The 16,494-nt window shown below is 41.8% G+C and overlaps 1 protein-coding gene and 1 long non-coding RNA gene across 2 annotated transcripts in view; both read right to left on the bottom strand.

Annotated features, from left to right (window-relative positions):
* Nucleotides 1-2,282: 2,282 nt before the first annotated feature.
* LOC310771470 (SH3 domain-containing kinase-binding protein 1-like) lies at nucleotides 2,283-11,753 on the bottom strand. Its single transcript, XM_083664074.1, has 10 exons — nucleotides 11,460-11,753; nucleotides 10,667-10,828; nucleotides 10,490-10,543; nucleotides 8,202-8,311; nucleotides 5,249-5,333; nucleotides 5,070-5,131; nucleotides 4,930-4,978; nucleotides 4,144-4,238; nucleotides 3,333-3,437; nucleotides 2,283-2,402 (listed from the first exon to the last, which is right to left on the bottom strand). The coding sequence occupies exons 1-10, from the start codon at nucleotides 11,461-11,463 to the stop codon at nucleotides 2,325-2,327; spliced, it is 804 nt and encodes a 267-aa protein (XP_083520200.1). The 5' UTR covers nucleotides 11,464-11,753; the 3' UTR covers nucleotides 2,283-2,324.
* A 1,616-nt stretch (nucleotides 11,754-13,369) lies between these two features.
* LOC310771468 overlaps nucleotides 13,370-16,494 on the bottom strand; it is a 23,036-nt gene continuing 19,911 nt past the window's right edge. Inside the window, exon 4 of the long non-coding RNA XR_014552431.1 lies at nucleotides 13,370-15,318. This is a non-coding gene — a long non-coding RNA (uncharacterized lncRNA). The remainder of the gene's footprint in view (nucleotides 15,319-16,494) is intronic.

Genomic DNA, 16,494 nt, shown 5'->3' with positions numbered 1-16,494 from the left:
GTGACCTTAGTCTCGCTGGCCAGCCTCCCCTCCCTTCCGTCTGAGGAGTCTGGCAGCCCAGGTCTCCATAGTGGGATTGCGATGGGCGGCGCTTAGCGGCAGTGCCCTTGGAAAATAGTTTCAAACAATCCAACTTGCCCTTTTCAGCGTGTAGCAACGAGCTAGCGTGCAGGTTTCTGCCGTTAGCTTGCTAGCTTGCTAGCATTGTTTTCACTGAGGCGGCAGGGCACTATTTACAGCGACACACAGGGAGGAGGGAGCGGAAGCCATTCTGATTGACATGGTCGGAGCCAATGACAGAGTTTGTAATAAGCGGGGAGCAGACATCCGGCAGCGACTGAAACAGTCGCTCCAATGGGAGAGCAGCTGTAGAGCAGGGGAGGGTTTATCCCAGTAGCCTGTTTCCGTGCAGCCAGACGAGTCTCACGGAAGGGAGGCTGGTCAGCGAGACTACAGTGACCTTGACCCTTGACCTCTGATCACCAAAATGGAATCAGTTCATCCGTGTGTTCAAGTCGACGTTTGAGACAAATTGGAAGAAATTCCACCAAGCCGTTTTTGAGATATCACGTTAACGAACATGGTAATGGCGTGCGTGAGGTCACCGTGACCTTGAACTTTGACATTTGACCACCAAAATCGAATCAGTTCATCCTTGAGTCCAAGTCGATGTTTGAGGCAAATTTGATGGAATTCTGTCAAGGCGTTCCTCAGATATCGCGTTAGGAAAGGAGAACACACAGACACACACACGCACACAAGCACACACGCACACACGCACGCACGCACACGGCCAAAAACAGGATCTTCCGGCGATTCTCGCCGGGCGTAGATAATGAAATAAAATGTAAGACGTTTAACTTCACCCTGAGGCCACGGCTCATGTGGAGACATACACACACAGACTAGCAACTCACTTTGAACTCCAACCCATTGTCATGTATAAATCAAATAAAAAATAAAATATTTTTTTTATATTTCTTTGTCAGGAATTAGGTTTGCATGGCCAGACGTAGCTCCACATAGCACTATGCCAGTGCTGGAGAATGAATAGACAGGCTGTGATAATGCAAGCGTTTTGGTCAAAATCTATAATGTCATTTTCGAATCAATGCCCTTGTATCATTATATTTCCAGATTGTTCCGTGCCATATATAATTATCATTTCCCAATATAGTGAATTTATATGTAGAACCATACTAAAAGGACTTCAGCAGCACATGGTTGTGACATTTATCAGGAAAGCATTTTACCGAAAGGCACCCAACCAATCAGGATGCTGCCAAACTCCATCTGCTAAAACAGCAGTTCATCAGTCCAAACTGCCAACACGGGGGGGGGGGGGGGGACCAAACAGGCTAGCAACTGTGTTCAGTTAGCATTGTAGCTACCTACTAACGATGCTAACCGAACATGCTGAATGCTGAATTTCACATATTGCTCTAAGAGCGAAACATAGATGACACAAACACATATTAACCTTAACATTACATAATTAAGACATCAAAGTTTGTGTTAAATCATCAACAAACGACTTTATAATAATTCTGTGCTTACCATTAACGATAAAAGTCGACATTTTTATATGACGCTATGACGTCAACTAGGACAAAGCGGAGCTCTGAATGTGTAATTCCGAAATGGACGGTTCAATTCACTTTTTACAGGTCGGAACCCATTTTTCCCTGGCGTTCCGAGTTGTCTTGAACACAGTATTAGTCAGAACCTTTTTAAAACACATACGTAGCTACTCACTGGTCCCTGAAGATCATCAAGGACACAAACCACCCCCCACAACAGCCTGTTCTCCCTGTTACCCTCAGGGAGGAGATACAGGGTCCCAAAAGCACGCACAAATCGCTTGAGGGACAGTTTCTTCCCGCAGGCCACGAGACTCCTTAACATACACAAATAAACTCCCAACAATCAGCTGTACTATAGCTGCTACTATTACATATGTCTAATGTTTAATTGTATGTTTAATTAGGTCTATGCTATTTGCACCTGTGCAAACAGAATGTTAATTATGTTTAATTATGTTTAAAGTATGTCCATGCCATTTGCACCTATGTGCAGTGAATATGTCACTGTCTTTGACTTGTCTTATTGCTTTACTGCCTTATTGCTTGTTGTTTCTCTTGTTTTCCTGCACCTATATGCCCTGTTATTTTGCACTATGTTGTAACGGAGTTCACAGCACAAGAATTTCAGACATGATACTTGTACTACAGAGTGACAATAAAAATCTTGAATCTTGAAAAAAATGAAAAAAACTCATATCAACCCCATTTCCCTCTCACACATGCATCCTGTTATGTATCTGATCAAAGCAGTAGATGCTGTCTCTTACCTGCGTGTCTCTCAGTGCCTTTGCGTGCCGGCAGCTGGCTTGTTGTCCCAGACTAGAGGAGGAGAAATGGCAAACTCAACAAGTTGGCAAGTATCCTACCTACATCCCCAATGTGCCTCAACGACACTTGTATTCTACACGCTCTTTCCACCAAGGGAATTTTCTGTGAGGAACTCCAAAACAAGAGACAACCCTGAGTCACTGCCCCTTATAGAAGCGATAACACAGACGACTTGTGTCCAGTGTTGGGGGTAACTCATTACAAAAGTAACTTATTACATGTAATATATTACTTTTAGCAGTAACTCAGTAATATAACTTATTACTTATAGGATATACCAGTTACTTTGTCAAGTACCTCAAGTTACAAATTGAGTTACATTTGATTAAATCAAAGCACATATTTAAAAAAAGATACAATCATTTCCTAATCAAATTGTGTGTTTTTATGCAAATAACCACTACAGATGACAATAACAAAGGGAAAGAATAAAATTTAGAATTTTGGATTGTTTACACTGACTTCAAAGCGGTTGAAATAATTTTTTCGGGATGGTTCTGGGGCAGCGATGTCATTCTGCTGCTGCTGTTGTTTTGGTAAAAGTAATGCAAAAGTAGTGTAATAAGTAACGAGTTACTTTACACAGAAAGTAATATTGTAAAGTAACTTATTACTTTCAAATGAAAGTAGCTAGTAATATGTAGTATATTACATTTTTAAAGTAACTTGCCCAACACTGCTTGTGTCACAACAAAACATTTTGCCAAATACAGAAGAGTTAAATGTCAGCTCCGGTGATAAAGCAGCGTTGCATGTTGAACCGCTTTAGAAAGAACAAAGAAGTATCCATTACCCTGTAACGTATCCATTGTTTCATGGCAGCTCAATGCAACGTCTAAACCCCAAAGCAATACGGGGAAGTTCCAGTGCAGAGATACACAGTGAGGATATTGTTGAGAAGGTGCCTCGAGGTCCACTCACTTGCAGACTGTCCACCATCGGCGGTATCACCATGACAAAGTTGTCCGGGAAGAAACCACGGCGTCCGTTTAGCTCGCCCTCCCACCAGCCTTCATCTTCTGTTTCCTTCAGAAAGGAGATTAAAACAGTCAAATTACAAACCTCAAAGGCCCCCACTGTCTGTCCATAGGGATGTGAAGTTACCAAAGGGGTCGAGTAAAACATGGCCGCCAGTGGTCACAGCGGTTCTTATCAGTTTGTCATCAAAGCTGTCTCAGAAATCTTTGCTCTCCACTGATAGCGTACTGTATGATTTGGACCAGCGCCGTATTTACTTGCTATGTCATAATGTACTGTAGACAGACTGAGGCACGCATTTTCTAGGGATGGGGCCGATCCGATCCAATATCGGTATCGGGTGCCGATATGGCACTAATTCACGGATCGGATCGGATCGGAATTGAGGGATTTTTATTTTTTATTTTTTATTCCAGCGTGGGCCGCACAGGGGGCACTGGCCGTAATTTGCCCATGTATAATAGTATCCTTCTTTGCCTTGTATATTTTCTTAATTTTGTCTGCTTTTTGCAAGGTATATTTAAAAAAAAATCTTTAATTGGCGAAATCTTTGCCTATACTGTATATTCAAGAAAAATATTGGTATCAGCAGATATCCAAATTCAGGTATCGGAATCGGATCGGAAGTGAAAAAAGTGGATCGGTGCATCCCTAGTATTTTCCCTGAATTACAAAGTATTTTATTATCTGCAACTACTTGGAGAGAAAATAAATGATATCCTGTTGTCTGTCTGAGAATAAAATGTGATCAAACCTTGCTGAGTATTATAACAGTGTCTCCTTTCTTCAGGTCCAACTCATCTTCCGTTTGGCTCTTATGGTCAAACATGACTTGGCAACACTCTGTCACTGAGGAGAAGACATGAAAGAGTTAGGCCATGTTCAGACTAGGAGGCCAAATCTGATTTGTGAACTTTAGTGACCTATTAATGACTTTATCCAGATTGGTTTTATGAGTCTGGATGCTGCAAGTCTGATTTGTGTCACTTGTCCCAACCACATATGGAGGTCTGGACACACAGATCCGACTTGAACACTTGCCCAAATCAGATTTGGGAAACCAATCAAGATAATGATGATTAATGACTTTAGCAGCCAATCGGATTTGCCTGTAGTGTGAACGTGGCCTTAGTAGCATAGTAGCATTCTGTCTGTGGAGGTTTCTAATGTCGTGATAATATAATCTAATCATCAGACCTGCATGCAACCTTGCTGTGGGAGGAATTCACAGCACTGACTCTAGGCATTATCAGGAAGAGGATGTGATTACAACTGCAGATTAAGTGGTGAACCTTGGCCCTTTGGGAGATATTCCACTCTGATGTTAAAGTATGACATCAAGCCAAGTCATTGTGAGTATTTCTATGGGACACCCCACCCACTTCTAGATGAAAGTTCAGGAATGACCCCACATGCCCCGTGATGTTTCCAGGTGTCAACTGCTCTAATTGCTTTTTCAAACACGGTTCAAAAATAGAATCCGTGTTGCGCCAGAGTGTTTGAGTTCATGATTTTGTGTAGAGGAATCCTGTGAACTTACCGTGTCTCGCTTTGTTCCTCACACTTGTTCTTTGAGGTTGCTGCTTCGTCTGGACGAAAACAAAATATATTCACTGAAAGGAAGAGAATCCATACGTGTTCAGGGGGGAATTATTTCTCAGACAAATTTGCATACCGTACCTCCTTACTGAAAATAGCATCTGTGAGTTTGGGTCTGGCCTTGCCCTCATTGAACTTGGCATCTGTAAAAGATTCAGAGTCGATCAGTGTCAGCCTCATTTTGAACAACGTTAGATTCCACACCATGTAGAAAGAATAAAGAGCGGTACGTTTAAAATGGATTGTTTGGATTGACCCACCTTTAACAAAGATTTCTTTGACAAAATTTGACGGAAATGCTCCCACTTTACCGCCTTTCATCCCCATCCACCATCCATCTTCAATCTATTACATGGGAAATGAGAAATTAAAAATTTAAATTAAAAATTGTATGTTTTTTATTTGAGCATGTCGACAGATATGTACACACATATACTGTATGTACATTATGTGCTGTATTTCGGGCTGTAAAAAGTATCAATAGTATCGAAAAGTATCAGTACTGAAAATTTGAATCGGATACAATACTCATTTGCAACAGTTTTGATAGCATCAGTGCTTTCTTTTGATAATGAAAAATCACTGATTTTTCTCTCCCTATCATTGGTGGGTATTTGTTGCTTCAACAAGCTAAATAATGTCTTGGACTATTTTGAATAATGAAGACTACTTAACAGCTAACGCCCAGTTCTCATCATATCACAGTGCACGCCCCCTTTCTTTGAGGTTGTATAACCCATTCATTGTTAGGCTCGCCCCCTTTCTCTGATGCTGTCTCCTCACCCATTCACAGTTTGCCACACATGTGGCAATAACCAATCATCCCAAGGTATTCCTCTCCAGCTGATCCCAATCACCTAATCAGCGTAGTATATCAGGGTCCATGTTTTACTCTGTTTGCTATGTGCTGTGTATGTGCCATATGTCATTCTCAGTTGCTGATCATCATCGCTGAAGCAGTTGCTTTTGCCCCACCTCCTCTCCTGACCACCACCACCATTGACTCCTGATTGAAGAATTCCCTATGGGGGATTTCCTATCCTATTCTTCACTGACGATGCCCTCTCATCATCTCAGGAGAGCGTCATCATATCATGGTCATACGCCAAAATGTATTTGTTGTATCATTAAAGCTCGTTAAACTTTCTACTAGTCTCTCATGATTGAAACGTCTTCTGATAGGCTAGAGCAGGGGTAATCTGCTGTCCAAATTCAAAGTTTGATCAGGCCTAGATTATGGAGAAGTGTGCGTCTGTCCGTCCATCTGTCTAACTTTATTTTTATGCTTCTTGATGTGTCGTCATCCTAACCTGACGCTGCCAGATGGACGGAAATGTGAGTTCACGTGACGGGCGGTTTACCAGGCTATCGTCATCCCCCCTTTCCCGTGGTATCGAAAATGGTATATCGAGTATCGATATTTTCCTGGGTATCGGTATTGAAGTAGAAATTATAGTATCGTGATTTCCCTAGCTCCATTTATACAGAGAGCAACAAATAGATGAAAACAAAAGGATTAATGAATGAATTAGGAATTAATATTTCCCCATTCATGTGCTTCAACATGGAACATCAACAACCAGTGTATCCAGTGGCACAGTCAGAGAATCTCTCAGAACAAGTCAGATCAGTTCACGTGTTACAGTCAAGCTGGAATGTGCCTGAGCAACACACTTTGTAAGCATGGTTTCCAAAATAATACCCACACAAATAATTAACATTTACCCAGGGAACAATAGCTGAGAACTAGTTTTCAGCGACATCCTGCTTCACAATCATTCAGTTACATAACCTACGTCTATAGGTGGGACTTCTTCTACTTCAGCAACTGAAGTAGCTTTGATCATTGCCAACAACAACAGTAGTTCAATGTCATGACTCACTGGTTTTCCAAGCAGGGATTTAGACCCTCCAATCACAAGCTTGCTTAGGGAATTGGCTCTCATCGTACATTCCTTTATAACTGGGAACTGGTAATCTTACGACTTCAGAGGTCATGAGCTGGGACGGTGACGTCACCAGAGCTGGTATTTCCCATTCCAAACTCGTAGGAGCCTCAGCAGCCCCGACCTCAAAAATCCAAGATGGCTGCTCCGCGCAACAACAGTAGTTATAATCGTAGTAATGTTGTTTAGCACTTCTGTTTTGTTTGTGTCTCACTAAATCAGCTGTACACACAGCACTGCATAACATCTATCTGTGTGGACATGCAGTTTTTGTATGCTCAAAATGCAGTGAAATGCAATGTTATCAACTGTTATTGCTAACAATGGCTAGCCTGGCTAGCGACTGGATCTGACCGATGAACAGTGAACTTCCCAGCTCACGTTTTCTGCAAATGGAATGCTACCAAAACGGATGTGATGTCATTTAGCCTCCACATCCCAGTTATTTTGCGATAAAGGAAGGCACGATCAATGTGGGGGCCCGGGGAACCCCAGGGGGTCCTTGAGGGGGTTCCAGCCGGTCTCCAGCAAAAAAGAGGGATACTTTATTTTCACTATAATTCCATACAAAATCTAAAAGCAAATCTTATCAGATGGGGGACCCAGGGACAAAATCTGATCAAATCCGTCCGTGGTCTAATTTGTGTCAGTTGACAGGTCTTTTTATGTGGAAAAAGTTTGAGAACAACAGGCTTAGTGCTACAGCAGCTTGTCTGCACAGCAAGCTGGCTGACTGCTTGGTTACCTGTATCTGATTTGAAACTTTAGGTCATGTTCAGACTAGGAGGCCAAATCTGATTTGTGAACTTTAGTGACCTATTAATGACTTTATCCAGATTGGTTTTATGAGTCTGGACGCTCCAAGTCTGATTTGTGTCACTTGTCCCAAACCACATATGGAGGTAGTTTCCAATCTGCTTTCGACTGATGTGACTTGAGTGCGGACGCGCAGATCCACCAAATCTGATTTGAACGTCACTCGCAACTCGTCATCAAATGCTTCTGCGCAGGAAAACCATGTCACCAAAGTACGTATTTACTGACCCCACGTCGTTACCATAGCAACCCATGCAGATAGGCTGTTTAGGTCTGGACACACAGATCCGACTTGAAAATCAGATTTGTTGCAGTGCGGACAGTACACTCCCAAATCAGATTTGGGAAACCAATCAAGATAATGATGATTAATGACTTTATCAGCAAATCAGATTTGCCTGTAGTGTGAACACGGCCTTAGTGTTTGAGCAGTGATATGAGCGGACTCTACCTCTCTGATGATCTCCAGAGTCTCCCCGACCACCAGCTCCAGCTCGTCCTCATTCATGCGGCTGTAGGCAAACGCCACCTCGCACTTCCTGGCCTGCTTCATCCTCTTTGCTGAGGAGACAGACAGAGCATCACCACCACCAGCCACATCCAAGCAACACAGACAGATGTCACATGCAACGTCTGCTGTTAGCCGATAAGGAAACGAGACTTGAAGTTGGATGCAAGTCACAACAGGATACTGCTGACACTGCAAAAGTCTTTCATGTTTCTAGCACAATGTAATTCCCCTTAAGACACTGTTTGTTTTGATCGGTTCCATTTTCATACATTATAATTAAGTTTGGTTTGCCAAGGATGTGGTCGACATATATTTACAGCGAGACTGTGATTGCACGCTGCTGCACTGTCTGGCTGACAGTGTTTACATCACAAGCACAATGAGTTTAAACAAAATTGCAGTTATGAATAATAAGATAGATTTTGGTCTTTGATTTACTGATTTGTTAATTGTGCAACATGGAAGGAATTTGTATTACGGTATGTATTATGTATTATGTATTATATATTGTAATCAAGTATTTCAATTATAATATGATGGTTTCATGTGAGTATGGTCAAAATAAGGTCAGGATAAGTGTTTTTGCTGGTGCAGTTACTCAGGAAGACCGATAAATTTATTTTTGTTTATGAGAAGAGTTACTGTTAACACGTTCACTGCCAATGACGTGTTAATACGTCAAAAAAAATCCAACGGTTGACTGCCAATGACGTGTTAATACGTCAAAAAAATGATTTATTTTTTTTTGACCGTGGGATGTGCATCTAACCCTTTTACATCTCTTATATAAATATTGGAGCCACTGAACGTGTACAACCCATTCCACCGACCCACTAAGTGGCGACAGTGCTCTCCCAGACTAGAAAAAGCAGAGCCAAAACTGCAGGGGAACGCGCGATGAAACCATTCTCATACTGTAGAATGGATTGGCGAAAACGCTTTCGCTTTCGCGCTGATTGCTGGCGGTGAGGGATTGCAAATTTGCATAATAGATTACGGGGGGAACACACTTTGAAACACGCAGCATAAATAAGACCAGAATCGCAAAAGCTTCATCAAAGCTCTCAACCGAAACTCCAAGAAACGAGCGAGCCCATCCAGACTTGCCCAGCGGCCGCCAGCAGACAGGCACAGCAGCAGCAGCAACAGAAACGAGCTTGTGACACGCCCGCTGCAGCCAAGAAGAACACACACGGAGGGAGGAGTTTGAAGGAGAGGGGTGTTCCCTGCTGTTATGGAGGAAATTACTGTTCAAAACTATTGTTTAGATGTCTGACGTCTTACTGATGCCAAAAATGAATGGTTAAAGTGACTGTTCTATCGAATTTCACAAAAAGCTATTTATCTCAGCTTAAATTTTCAGACGCTGAAACCATGCTGTATTCAAGTGCTAATGCCTACATAACTACTAACTCTACAAACTAACTCTTTTAGACAGAGAAAGCACACATTCTATTAGTTATTTTTAGATATTTTGTGTTCACAAAATCTTAGCAGAAAAGAATCCTCAGGTCTTGAAAGATGAGCCAGAATCCTCAAAAAAAAAACTCTGGCAGAAGCTACCTACAGTAAAAAAAAAAAACAGCTGGCAGTGAATGTGTTAATATTTAATTGACATGAATATTGAGTGAGCCTTGACTCACTTGTTTTTTGTTTGTTTTTATTTATTTTTGTTGTATTGTTTTTACTCCAATACTTTTGGACTTTTATGTTCGTATTTTACGTGTTTGGACCCCAGGAAGAGTAGTCTCACCTTTGGTGTAGACTAATGGGGATCCACAATAAACAATTAAACAATTCAACCTTCTGGAAGAGTGTCATAAATTGTTTGTTGCAAAGATCTTTGATACTGAAGTTCCTCTTAATTCCAAACTCTGTGTGCTTGCTTGGTATCTATCCGGGGGACTTTGTGCAAACAGCAAAACAAGCTAAACTACTGGACTTCGGACTTCTTCAAGCCAGAAGAGCTATTGCACTTTGCTGGAAGAATATGGATGCGCCATCACTAAAAATGTGGAAACGGGAACTTTCTGAATGTATTGGCCTGGAAAGACTAACGTACATTGCTAAGGGCAAAGGGGAAGATTTCACAGGAAAAAATGTTCAATATGATTTCCTCTGATTGACAGCTTACCTGATAACTGAAATACTAATTTGGCAAATGCTATTCAGATCTGGATAGCCTGGATAGCTGCTCATATTTTAAGAGATGGGAAATATCATCTTACTTTTCCTTATGCTTCTTGGTTCCCTCTGGCTGTCGCCTATCAAATACACTGGCACTTCCTGTAATGAAAACCAAAGGCAAAGCTTTAACATGCTTGGGGACACACAATGAACACACACATTAATTAATCAATTAATTAATCAATTAAAAATTAATCAATCTCAGCAATAATGAGAACAAGCCTTGACAAAGTTGGCGGGGAAGATGCCTCTCTTGCCGCTCAGCTCCCCGTACAGCCATCCCTCCTCGCTGGCCTTGGTGACGTTCTTGACCACGTCCCCGGTCCTCACCGTCATCTCGTCGCCCATGGTGCCCTCGAAGTCCATCAGCACCAGCACCTCTGCAGCAGCGCATTTGAAAATGGGGGCAGAAAGTTTCGATTGTTTGCACCGACAACACTGGTTTTTACCCGCAGTAAGTAACACGACCTGAATATGTGTATAGGCCTATGCTTGTTTCAACAGTCTGTGGTATGTGTTGTTATGGGAGACCTCTAAGCAATGGTGAGCAGGTGGACACGGTTTTGACAGTCAAGTGCTTAATCATGTCTAACAAATGCAAATCATTGTTTTCTCCTTGAACACAGGAAACCGGCGTCGTTACAGGAAGGTCAGTTGAGAAATAGGTTACATTAAGTTGGCCAGGGGACATCAGACTTGCAAAATCTGTGAATAAATTAAGAAAATAAGCTGTCTAAACCTCACCAGGTGCATTCATGACGTGTAGTTATGCAGTGGTAAACAACATACAACTGATATGATATTAAGATCATTTGCAAAAGTCGACTGCATTCTGTGCCGATACTAAGCTGCTCCACACTATCATGTGCAGATACTAAGCCGCTCCACACATATATCATCTTGATGGTGGTTACTCCTTGTGGTAGCAAAACTACCATTAAATCTTTTCACTCCCAGCAAGCAGATAACTGAGAATTGAAAACATCAGCAAAGTTTAAGAATATAACTTACCCATGGTTTGGTAGAAATCTATCCCTCAGACTTGAACGTGTAACTCCTCGTTGTCTCACAGCAGCCAGATAACCCTGACATAGAATGAGAATTGAGAGAGTGTGGCCGTATTTCCCCAAGAGGACTGAAAGATATGGCAGCCAAGAAGACTGAGTGTGAAAGATATGGCAGCCAAGAAGACTGAGTGTGAAAGATATGGCAGCCGAGGCCCTGGCTTCTTCCTACTTGTTGAACATTAACATTGAGCAACCAACCGCAGCGTTTGTTTCCTGGGGCGAGTCATAGCAAGTCTCACCAGTAAGGAGTAGGATGGGTCAGAGAGAGAGAGAGAGAGAGAGAGAGAGAGAGAGAGAGAGAGAGAGAGAGAGAGAGAGAGAGAGAGAGAGAGAGAGAGAGAGAGAGAGAGAGAGAGAGACAGACAGAGAGAGAGACAGACAGAGAGAGAGAGAGAGAGAGAGAGAGAGAGAGAGAGAGAGACAGAGAGAGAGAGAGAGACAGAGAGAGAGAGAGAGAGAGAGAGAGAGAGCAAAAGGAGAAGGAACAGAGAGTAAAACAGGTGAGACTGGTTTTTAATGATAACAAGGGTGACGTGAAATGAAATATGACCACCGTGTTCAACAAAATAAATAAATAAATAAAGGTGAATGTGCAGAAGTGTTTTGGCAATACTCTTTGATCCAGGCAGAGATGGGGACTTGGACTTGAGTCGCACTTGAGTCTCACTCACAGTGACTTGAGACTTGACTTGAGACTCGTCCTCAAAGATTTGAGACTTGACCTGGACTTGAGTTTTGGGACTTGTGAACAATCTTTATTTTTTTATTTTATTTTTTGTGTGCATTAACATTAAGGAAATCTATACTGATGTCATCCAATCAATGCTGATACTGTATTCTAATAAAGGAGTGAGGATAATACAGTACATGTTTTGAATTCCTTAGTTTTAGCTATGCAGTGTTGTAAGCAGACCGGATGGCATGTAGCAGATGATAGAACGCTCATCCATAAGAGACTTAAGACTTGACTTGGACTTGCCCCTCAAAGACTTGAGACTTGACTTGGACTTGTGACCAAAGACTTGTGAGCATCTCTGGATCCAGGCCTGTTTTATTAACATTTCATCCCCATAATGGCGTCTGACAAGTCTAAATAGCCGCAAATAGTTACACACACATTAAATTGATGTGCGTGTTGTTGCATTGCCAATTACACGCCGTGCCCTGATCAAATAATAAATAAATAATAATAAATAATAAGTGTTCCACTCGAGCACTTCCTCATCCTCTCTGTTGAATATTAACAAATGAGTCATGATCAAAACTCTGCAATTTAGAGGTGTGTCTGCATGATGTGTGTCATATAGCCTCTAGGACGATTTGATAACTCAGATGTTTTCAAAGTGGGAGGCGGGGCCTCCCCAGGGGCGGGCTCCAAGCAGTTTCAGGGGAGGCTCAGTGAATGGAAGTGAAACAATATTTACATTAGCTGCTTATCAAAAGGAGATCACATAGAATAGCCTAAATGTGCGTGATTTGGTGAAAGACGTTTGACAGTTTTCCCCCACTTTCCCAGAATCAGAAACATATAAATGGCATCAGACAGACCTTTCTATGTATTTGGTGTCGTCTGAGGTTAAACAGCAATATCAAGCTATCTTGGGTCACCTGTACAGGTGGGAATCACCAGATGCCCACGATACGATACTAAAACAATACTTGAGTCACGATACGATAGTATTGTGATATTGCGATATCGCCGATATTGGGATATATTGAATATTGCGATATACTGAATATTGCGATATTTCGATATATTGTCTAACTCCTCTTCCTACCTTTTCCTTGATTTTCCAATAAACACCCTAATATTCAAGAGCAATTGGACAAAAACACATTCAGCAAATATCAAAGTAAAGCATTGTCTCTTTAATTTACAATCTCTAAGAAAAATTCAGTAACAAGACCTATTTAAAAAAGCAATTTTCCCCTAGCAAGTACATTTTCAACAATTAAATGTGATTCAAAATCTGTAGGCCTATACTGTACTATTAACAACAGACAGTGCACCCACAGCAAGGCACAAAAATCGTATAGTGCAACGTTATATGTTTCTAATTTTACAAACTACAAACTAAAAAACGACTCATTTTTACCCTCTTATACCGTAATATTGACACAGTTGCACACAGAGTACATAATTCATCAAATCATTCTTAGTTGTGACAGGAAAGAAGTTTGCAAACGACAAATACAATTTAATATCACATCAAAATATTTCGCAACAAGATCAGATTCCCCCTTTACAAAGTCTAAATCCTGAAGGTGTTGTATATGCTGTTTGCTCTGGCAAGTACAAAAAGTACAAAACTTGCATACTTACATTTACTATTAATATTATAGACTGATAAGTAGTATCCAAGATCAAGCAAAAAGCTACTGTATCGGATAGAATTCTGTGACAGAAAACTGTTTCCTGAACAATATAATAATTGTAATTGAGAATTTACTGTCAAATGTACAGTCTTGTCAACTAGTTGATCTGTTAGGTGTTGCACAATGCGAGATACAGAGCATGACCTTTGACCCTTTACAGTTTGGTCCCATTGTTAGATCGGGGTCATTTGTAGGGTGCGGACTTGGCTAAACTCCCATCAGTGAAATGTTATTTATTGTAACACAAACTACTGTCACTATAATCCAGACCAAACATGAGACAAAACAACATGCTTTCTGACATTCTAATGCAGAATATATATTAAGTTACTACAGTAGTTTATCAGGTAGCCTATTCATAATGAGCACAGGTCTAAGGCACAAATCGACGTGTGATTTCTCCTTCATACTTCAAAAAAATCTTCAATTCACCGTTAAACAGTCGCTTCTACTAGATATAAGCAGTGTTGGGAAAGTTACTGAAAATTGGTAATTAGTTACAGTTACTAGTTACTTCTCTCAAAAGGTAATTTAATTACTTTAAAGTTACCAGTTACTTCAAAGTAATTAGTTACTAGGGAAAGTAACTTTTGCGTTACTTTTAAAAGTCTGCTTCGATTGTTATTAATGCACACATTATGTTAGTGTTGCTGTGCCACAGTGTGGCATTGAACCTTCGCTTATTGGGGAGGCTTATAGCCTATCAAGGTCATTAGCCTCTGGGGCTCTGGCTGCAGCTCTCTCCCCGGACTAGGTCTGAGGATCAGAAACTGGGTAATCCTCTGAAGTTGTCCGTTATTTTCATGTCCTAAAGTAACTAGTAACTAGCCCAGTTACTATTTTAGTAACTGTAACTGAGTTACTGAATTTGAAAAAGTAATTAGTTAGATTACTAGTTACTGAAAAAAGTAGTTAAGTTACAGTAACTAGTTACTCAGTAACTAGTTACTGAGTAACTAGTTACTAGTTACTAGTTACTAGTTACTTAGTAACTAGTTACTCCCAACACTGGATATAAGTTGAACCCTGACGTGGGTAATGGTTGTATCAAGTCAAAGATTTCATAAAAACTTCTGGAAAACTTCAACCTTTCTATTTCCCATTTATCCATCCACTGTGGAGGGATCAAATCACAGAAGACCATCAGGATTCCCACTGCTCACTGCTCAAGTCTTTGCTGAGCCTGCGGCGGTTTCTCCCTTCTTCTGGTCCTGCTCTGTTTTCTCATCTCGTGTATCACCTTGCTGCTCCCCGTTGAGCTGGAACCTCTCGCGGGCCCATGATTTGGGGGGGCTGTTGCTGCCGTTGGGGCCGACGACGTTGCCTTTGCGTACGATGAACCGAGCCCGACCGCGCGGGAAGCTTCCCCGTCCGCGCCCCCGGTTGTCCAGCCACTTCTTCTCTCCCTCCCTGTCTCTGTCATCGTGCTGGAAGAAGAAAGGCAGAGGAGAAGGATGGAGAACATTAGTTCTGCTTGGGTTAAGACGTCAATTGTGGAAGTACTACCTTGGGCTAGATTGTATATAGAAGAAGGGCAGCAAACCCTACCAAGTAGTATGTTTTGCTCTTGGGAGTGAACTCTGGGTCCCAGTCTTCGTTCTCTGGTGGCATGTTCACAGAGTTATTATGTGAGGTGTTTCCCTGATAATTCCCCCCGCTGTTCCAGCACCTTCCTCCAATTCTGAATTGCTGTAATTTGAGGAAAAGACAAGGAATCGAAAAAGACCCTTGAGATGGAGTGGACTAGAAATGACTCATTGTGAATCTTACGTTGAAGGTTTTTGATAACTATATAGTTACATTATTGAATACTATGTATGGGATAGTGTATATATGACAACAATTATTGTCATATATATATTGTCTTTCAGAGTAACTCAGTCTAAACGTCATGTGCACCATCTCTTGACTCTCAAAACATGTTGTGAAACCAGTACAAGCGCACCGCAGTGTGAAAGAGCGCCATAATGCGTCATTTTGGTCCCATATCATTGCCTCTACCCAGAATGCAACACTCGTGCTCAAAGTTGCTCTCTCGCTCCATTGATGTGGTGAAATGTCAGCTGCTTCCAGTAGAGTTTTTGCAGCTGGTTTTGAACAGAGAAGAGCTGGATGCTGCTGAAAACACATCCAGTATGCAAATGAGAGTGAGACCATGAGTGATACCCCACCTGTCACACAAGTGTAGGTGCCCACTGAGCCCTGAACATTAGCGTGCGTGCGTCAGTGTCAGTGTCAGGTGTCAGTGGCAGTGGCAGTGTCAGTACAAGATGCAATGGTGACTGGTGTCTGGTGTCAGGTGTACAATGTAAGAGTTGTTTTGATCTGGCTGGCTCTGGCTCTGGCTCTGGCTCGCTGTTGTGTGACGTTGCGCTGTGGCTCTGGCGCCGCCCTGTGGCGTGCCGGGGTTTTACACCACTTCCTCAATCTGCACATGTGGCCTGCAGAGAGGAGGAGGGGAGTGGCATTTGTTTGCTCAGCGTCATTGCCAATCCCACAGAAAGACTACAGCCAACTGTGGGTAAGTTGTGTGCTCCTTGCTCTGTGTCAAAGCTGTCCAAACTCTCATTGAAGTGGTCACACAGTGTGGAAAAGTCCTCAGC

The sequence above is a fragment of the Poromitra crassiceps genome (genome assembly GCF_964638095.1).
Source record: "Poromitra crassiceps genome assembly, contig: HAP1_SCAFFOLD_682, whole genome shotgun sequence".
NCBI lineage: Eukaryota > Metazoa > Chordata > Actinopteri > Beryciformes > Melamphaidae > Poromitra > Poromitra crassiceps.
Note: the sequence above shows the minus strand (reverse complement) of the source record. Positions and strands in the feature narration are given on the sequence as shown.

Excerpts from the sequence above, each read along its gene's own strand:
- LOC310771470 (XM_083664074.1), bottom strand. Across the intron at positions 5,334-8,201 it reads CTCTGGAGATCATCAGAGAG|ATTGAAGATGGATGGTGGAT; the intron begins GTAGAGTCCGCT and ends CCCATGTAATAG. Across the intron at positions 4,239-4,929 it reads GAGGAACAAAGCGAGACACG|TGACAGAGTGTTGCCAAGTC; the intron begins GTAAGTTCACAG and ends TCTTCTCCTCAG.